The sequence below is a fragment of the Triticum urartu genome, chromosome 2 (genome assembly GCF_003073215.2).
Source record: "Triticum urartu cultivar G1812 chromosome 2, Tu2.1, whole genome shotgun sequence".
Taxonomy (NCBI): Eukaryota; Viridiplantae; Streptophyta; class Magnoliopsida; order Poales; family Poaceae; genus Triticum; species Triticum urartu.
This window is the reverse complement of record NC_053023.1, coordinates 659,393,129-659,400,912: the sequence shown is the minus strand read 5'-3', so window position 1 is coordinate 659,400,912 and position 7,784 is coordinate 659,393,129. Positions and strand designations below refer to the sequence as shown.

At 44.2% G+C, this 7,784-nt stretch overlaps 1 protein-coding gene across 1 annotated transcript; it reads left to right on the top strand.

Moving 5' to 3' along the window:
* Positions 1 to 1,299: 1,299 nt before the first annotated feature.
* Positions 1,300 to 6,792, top strand: LOC125539520. Its single transcript, XM_048702995.1, has 4 exons — positions 1,300 to 1,671; positions 2,539 to 2,983; positions 3,335 to 3,450; positions 5,959 to 6,792. The coding sequence occupies exons 1-4, from the start codon at positions 1,356 to 1,358 to the stop codon at positions 6,393 to 6,395; spliced, it is 1,314 nt and encodes a 437-aa protein (XP_048558952.1). The 5' UTR covers positions 1,300 to 1,355; the 3' UTR covers positions 6,396 to 6,792.
* Positions 6,793 to 7,784: the final 992 nt, after the last annotated feature.

Genomic DNA, 7,784 nt, shown 5'->3' with positions numbered 1-7,784 from the left:
GTCCATAGACGAACATTTGGTCTCTTTGGTTGAATGGCCTCCCCACCTGGTTGCCCGCGGACATTTGATGATCTGGGTTGGAGTTGCCGTTAGTCCACTAAAGCAGGTCAGATACGTTCTTTGTAAAAAAGATATATCAAAGATCACACGCTCAACATTTATCCATTCTTTCCTGGGACATTCTTTATCTCGGCCGGATCCCTGTAACAATTTTTCGTCATTTCGATTTGGGCATTTGGCCATTCCCACAACGGGACCCGATCACCAGTATTTCCAAATCTACAATCCCTTATTTTAGGGTGTGTTTGGTTCGGATCATCAGGTGGAATGTAAGGCACCAGTTCCGCACCCAAGGATCGTTGTCGTGTTTGATTGGGTCGAAGAGCCGGAACCCACTCGTTCCTTGGAACGACATATTCTCCTCAAATTTGGAATGCGATCATACCTCCAAATAGGAGGGACCACACGGAACACCTCACGCCCCTCACCTTCTCCCCCTCGACCAAGCCACACTCCAGCCTCCACCCTCCCGTCGTCTTTCACCGCCGACACACTCATTTCCCTCGTCTCCCTCCTCGCCCAAAGATCTGACGAGAGGAGGGAGAAGGAAGCGAGGGCTAGCATAATCCCAGGGATTGGACAATGCGGGATCATCATGGTTGAACCAGGAAGGAGACGAGCACTAACAAGAAGGCCGCTAGTAGCGGTGGCAAACTCATGATGAGAGGCATGATGTAGCGAGAGGGCAGCTTTTGTGGCGCTGGGCTAGGGGCGAAGAAAAATCAGCAACGGTGGCTTACGCAGAAGAAAGGCTGGGCGGCGGCTCGTTGGGGGAAGAGATGCAGTGCGACAGAAGGGGCAACCTGTGGCTGTTAGGTGGCGGCAGATTTGGCCGAGGGCGAACCAGCAAGGAAGCCGATGCAGACCACAAGATCCTTGGCGTGTCGAGTGCTGTGCGATTTCGCCAATTTCTGCTACAGTTATGTTGAAGCATGACTAAAGAATCCTGCCAGGAGGAGGCTTGATGCTGGCGGCGCTCCTCGAAAGCCTCGAGGCCACGAATCCTGCCATGGATATGCATGGATCTGGCCACAAACTGATATACTCTAATTCCGAGCAAATTTTTGTGATTTTTGTTTGGCTGAAATCCTATTCAATGGTTATGGATGTGTTTGCGGTTGATAATTTTCCTTCTTCTACAAAATAATCTCACCTTTCCTAACATAAAAAATGCGAAATGAACAAAAGGTAACCATTTCATTTCTCCAAATTACCCCTACCAAACAGAAACTAGAACCGACCCATTCGTTCCCGAACCGAACACTGTATCTCAGTCCCCCTACCGTCCCGCCGATATGCACGACACAGGCCTCTCCGCCCGCACTGCCGGTGCCTCCTCGTCGTCACCGGCCACCAACGCCGGCGACGACGTCGACGAGTCCAAGACCCGGAAGGCGCAGCCCGCCTTCGTCGCCGCGGCCTACGCCCGGCTCCACTCCCCTTACTATGCGGCCGCCTCCCTTCTCCTCCTCGCCCTCGCCGCCGCTGCCTTCCTCGCCGGCCGAGCTTTCCCCCGGACCGACTGCCCGCCGCTGCGCCTCGACGCGCGCTTCCTCTCCCTCCCTGACGCCGCCGCCGCCTCCGACTTCGGATCCCTCGGCGTCCCCTCGTGTAAGCCCTCGCGCCTCTCTTGTTTCCATGCGAGATAGATCCAGTTCCCTTTTTGTTGGAGTAGTCCGGTCGCACTCTTGCCAGCTACTCCTTCGAACGATTAGTCGACTATATGATGTCCATGTCCATATCATTCCAGCTTCGGACCATTAGTTTCGACTATTTTGGGACGGAGGGAGTAATAAATTCCTCCTTGGAACGATTATATGATGTCCATGTCAGATGTAAACCCGTAGTTTGCCAATGTCCGTGTTCGATGGCAACTTGTCGCTTTTTTTATGTCAACCTTATTCTTACTGCTGTATGCTTGTGGATATAGGTATTTAGTTAAGAGTGACAGTGAAGTGTGGGTTAGCTTTGTTCTTGGTACATTGCAGATTCACCTGAAATTTTGAGTGGTAGTATTATACAAGTTGCTCAATACTTTACTCCGGGAATGGCGCTAACTTATTAGTTCTATAATTTTGTAAGCTGCTCGGGATGCATAATTCAGTCATCCCTGTAAGGTGCACAAGTTTCGGTTGTCCAAATTTGTCCTATAGAGGAGCATCATTCCACTAGTTCTATAGAGGAGCAAGCACGGAATCATGATCGGCTGTAGTTCTATTTGTTTGTGTTCCTCCAACAGTAGCCCAATAAGATCATCTTAGCTGCCACCAGTGAGTGGGTGTTTAAGTTGGTACCTGCTATATAAGTTATTAATAGTGAGAACGATTATGTTTCTCTATGAGTTGATAGGTATTTTTGGTAAGGTGTGGTTATTGTTTCATGAACTTCTTCACACCTCCATAATTTATTCAAATAATAAATGCATTATACAGAACATCATTATTCATTAGACTACCTTATACCTTTTCTGCACAAAAGGCAGATCCAAAACTGGGAAGACAGTGGAGTGGACTTCGAAAGATTTACTTAATGGTCTGGAAGAATTTGTGCCAATCTATCAGACACGCCCTATCAAGAATAACATGCATGGAATGAGATTTGACCACAGTTTTGGGCTTTGGTTTATGGCTCGATGGCTTAAGCCAAACCTGATGATTGAGAGTGGCGCATTCAAGGGGCACTCAACTTGGGTTTTGCGTCAGGCCATGCCAAACACTAGGATTATATCTCTCACACCCAGACACCCTGAGAAATATCTTAAGAAGGGACCTGCGTATGTTGATGGAAACTGCACTTATCTGGCTGGGAAGGATTTCATTGACTTTGGAAGTGTCGATTGGGAAAAACTGTTGAGGAAGCATGGCATTTCTGATCCCAGCAAGGTGCTTGTTTTCTTTGATGACCACCAAAGTGAGCTGAAGAGGTAAATTCTTCCTGTAGAATTTTTTCTGCTGATGTTGATTTTTTTTGCTGATACTACTATATCCTATCCGTAATGTTTTCTACCTGCTCTGTTCTTGTGAGCAAAATCCTTAGAATTAGCTCACAAACAAGGCCCACATGTCCAGCTTTAATTTATACTCCCTCCGTCCCAAAATAAGTGACTCAACTTTGTATTAAAGTTAGTACAAAGTTGAGTCACTTATTTTGGGACGGAGGGAGTATATCACATCGTATTGTTTTGTAGCATCATAGCAGCACTATTTGTATATTCTTGATTTTTATCTGCGTATCAATTCGAATTTACAATTAGTCCATGACCTATTATGTGCAGGTTAAAGCAGGCACACAAAGCTGGATTCCGGCATCTCATATTTGAGGACAACTATGACACTGGTACAGGCGACCATTATTCCTTGAGACAGATATGTGATCAATCACACATCAGAGGTGTGTAAGTGTGACCTCGCCACATTTGTACATTCTAAGTCCTCAATATGTATCAAATGTTGCATGTACCTTTGTTACTTGAATCGAGATGATTATATTGTTAACATCACTTGCGTAGCATAAACTTGTCTTCATAATATGACCTCACTTTAGATTAGGTAATTAGTTACTTCTATTTTAATTGCTAGTACTTGTTAGCTACTTGATCTTCTGCTTTGAGTGATATACATTAGTATCACACACATAAGATATAATTTCCTACCTACCACTCTTTTTTTTATGGTAAAAGCTTTGGACATGATTACCATTTTTGTGTGCCAGTGATTATTGTTTTTCCACTTTTAACAATCTTTTCTTATCAAATGCATATATGATATTGGCTATAGTTGTGTTTTCATGTTTTTTAAAGTCTTTTCTTACTGAGGCATATATGGTGTTTGAAACTATTTCATGTGTCTTCTGCAATATGTTGTCCGGTCTTCATCATTGTTAAGAATTCCTGTCTATTTCTTATAATCATACAATTATAAATGGTATCATCATGCTGCATTTCAAGTAGATAATAGCAACCTAAATATGATGCTCTCCAACTTAAGAGGTGCTTAGAAAAATTCCTGTCTATTTCTTATAATCATACAATTACAAATGGTATCATCATGCTGCATTTTGACTAGAGAATAGTAACCTAAATAAGATGCTCTCCAACGTAAGAGGTGCTTAGAAGTGATAGACATTCTTAAGCACATCTATGAAGCTAACCATCACTTCTTATGCATGGTTACATGCTCTGACATTCACAAGAGCCCATACATGGTTAACTATGCATTGATGTTTAATTAGCATGCTCAACGACGAGGTGCAGCAGTGGCGTGCGCCTAGCACAAGACGGTTGCTTGAACCTCTACGAGTTAGCTAAGTAGAGTGCTTGAGTCTCTGGTGCATTCCTGTTTGGCAATCTATTGTGTACAAGGGAGAGGCTCTTGCCCGTGAGGCAAGATAGAAGAACTGTTCTTCTAATTATTGGTTGCTTTATTCCTCATAGGGGGTCTGTTTACATAGAGTCCTAACGATCCAGTTTGACAAAACAGCATGGATCTTAACCTTAATTGGTTCAAGTCCCAAGTTAAAAGATACCTCCTCCGTCCTGAATTACTTGTCTCAGAAATGGATAGAAAGGGATGTATCTAGAACTAAAATACATCTAGATACATCCATTTGTACGAAGTAATTCCGGACGGAGGGAATATATCCTAATTTAAATGATAAATTCCTAACTGAGAGATCATGGATGGGGATCCTCTCCGTAACTTGGTGCTTAGTGGGCCATGTGCTAGACATACATAACATGACACCCCTTTTCGATATACATAACATGACACCCCTTCTCGACATACACAACATCACGGATGGGGGCGGCCATGGTTTAAGCCCAAGGATGCCCCAAACTGAAGAAAACACATGATGTTGCTCCACCTCGTGACATGGAACAAGTTGTAAGGCTTTGGCCCTCCGCTTGAAGTGGAGGCCCTCCTTTCCTAGGGAGATGGCAACGGCTTGATCCGGTCCAGCACAAACCACCTAGTTGCTGGAAGATGTTGAAACTCTACTATCCCAAGAAACCGGCGGCAATAGAAGTTCTGTGGCAAGAGAATGGGCATAGATCAAAACGAGGACACAAAAATCCTATAAAAACAAGGACTAGAAAAGGCCACAAAAGTTGTATAGAAAGGACCAGGACCAGAAAAAGAGGCTGATGGATTAAGGTATGGTGGACTCGCATGGCATGAGAAACACGAAAGAGCAACAGATTTGGTGGACGCAGCGGAAAATATAGAGCTATAAGCTAGGAAGCACACATGAGACAAAGATGCAAGAGCCAGTATATGAATGAGAGGCTGCAGAGGAGGCCGTGTAATTGGAAAGCCTTACACTTGACTTTGATTTAGAACCCAACTAGGATTCAGACTCAACACGTACTGAATTAACCTATTCAAATAGGATCAATCATAACTAGTAGAAGACAACTCAAAGGGTAAGATGCCCAGTGGCCGAGCCTGGGCTGAATTTAGCGGGGGGGGGGGGGGGGGGGGGGGGCGCAGGAAACATTACATTGCTTTAGGTTGATTTTAGTTGGACAAAGCTCCACTACTGAACATGCCCTTCCTTGGACCACCACAGTTTGAAAATTATATCTGTATGGTCATACCATATAGTACTCTTTTCATGGCAACTACTTAGTGTTCCATACTGTATGTTTTTTGTCGCAAGTAAGTAGTGGTACTATGTTTTCCTAATATTTAACGTACCTCCTTGGTACTTTGAATGCTTTCTAATGTTTATAGTACAAGCGAAGTTTGGAGTAATTCAATTGATCCTTTCCCATTTGAACATGTTCTCGCAATGTCTTAGCTGGGTAGTAGTATTCTCTTGAAGATTCCTTGCGGTGAAACTAACAGAAGGCAGGCATCCGTTATTGCCAAAACTAATTACTACTCTTATACATGCAAGGTGGTGGACATAGCTGCTTCTGGGATAGTGACGAAGCAAAATTAAGGTCGGAACGAATGAAGTTTTGGGGGAAGGCTGTGGACATAGATGAACTATGTGGAAAGGATGATGCATGGTGGGGTGTCAGAGGTTACATGCGTGACAATTTCAACCATAGCAATGAGGCCATCTCACACAAAGAGCATTTCCAGAACAGCAGGCTTGTTGAATCTGTGTTGGATCTGTATTGGGAACTACCTCCTGTTGCTGGGCCGTCCTTAACTCATCAGACAAGATATGACCCAGCCCGCGCTTCTGATCCCATCATTGAAGATGGACGCCATGGCTTGTTTCAAAGAATTGGCCTGAGTAGATTGGACGCTTCAGTGTTCAACGGTTACACTCAGATGGCATACGTTCAAATATCAGGCACAATGCTCAGAAGAGAGGATGATTAAAGGCTTTGTTTCACGGGGCTTAATTTTACGCTAACTGAACAGCCATCTGTTGGTAGGTTTTTGTATAAGGTTTGCACATGGTCTTGGTTCTTATTACTTTAATTCAGTATAACTTGTGGCACTTTGCAGAGGTTATAAAACCAATGCAAGTTTTCGTTTTATTCCCTGAGATATTTCTAGGTAGAACAGACCTGATTATAGATGTGTGAGTTTCATGCCCGCATGATATGGTGGAAAGAGAGGTTGTTTTCTGAGTGGTACTCTGTAGCCTAATCTTATTAATGCTGTTGGTCATAAACAAATACAACCTTGAAGGAGCATTTTGAAAAGTTAGACCCACCCGCTGACATATTGGTTGTAATAATATCTTATATTATGGGACGGAGGGAGTACTTCATTCTAAGATCACTTTCTCAACGAAAGAGTAATTAGACACAGTTCTGAGAACCAAAGAATTAGCTGTATTTTTTTTCTACAACAGCACTGGTATAAGTTCTATACAATCTATGAATGTTTGCATAACCTGTGTTCTCTGTTAACACAATCCCCGTTTGTCAGCGGTTGTAAGCCTAGTTTCCCTAGGTAATGTTACCGAGCTTACAGCATTGCCATAAGGAAAATAGTTCTCACGAAAACGCTTTAGGCCAAGAGCCACTGAACACGGCCAGTTTTGAGGGAAATTTTCTTTCTACGCATGGATCTCCAGCGTGTGAGCATGAGAGCATCGACAGTTCTGGGGCAAGCAGGTCGTGGAAGACCGCAACCATCACAGATCCTAGTACGAGTGCACGAGCAAATAACGAACGGAGGGCCATCACCATCGCGGAGCCGCCATCGTCATCTCTGCAGCGGCTATTTCATCTTCACCAGTTCTTCTGCACGAAGGCTCCAACCACCACGCCCAAGCACGCCGCTGCTACTCTCTCCGTTCAGAATTACTTGTCTCAAAAAATGGATGTATCTAGACGTATTTTAGTTTTAGATACATCCATATTCAAGACAAGTAATTCCGAACGGAGGGAGTATTTCGGGCGGCAGGCCGAACAGGGCAGAGCAAGTACGCAAGTAACCATATGGCCGGTCGGTGAATCAAGGGCCACCAATTCTTGTCAGGTCCGGACTAATATGCATATGCATCTTTCATTTTGAAATGGATAACCTGGCCTCTGCATCATTGTGATGCGCATCCTTCATGGGAACATGAATCTACCCGACCACTTGATTCCTAACCGGATCGAAGCTGGTGCCAATCCAACTTCAACAGCAGATCAGTTAAGTCATATCTCTTTCGATGTAGTTTTGGTGATTGATGACAACATGTTTGCGGACTAATCGTGTGCTTTGAGTGTTTCAGAGATTCATCCTTTGACACGAGACGATTTGTTTCTC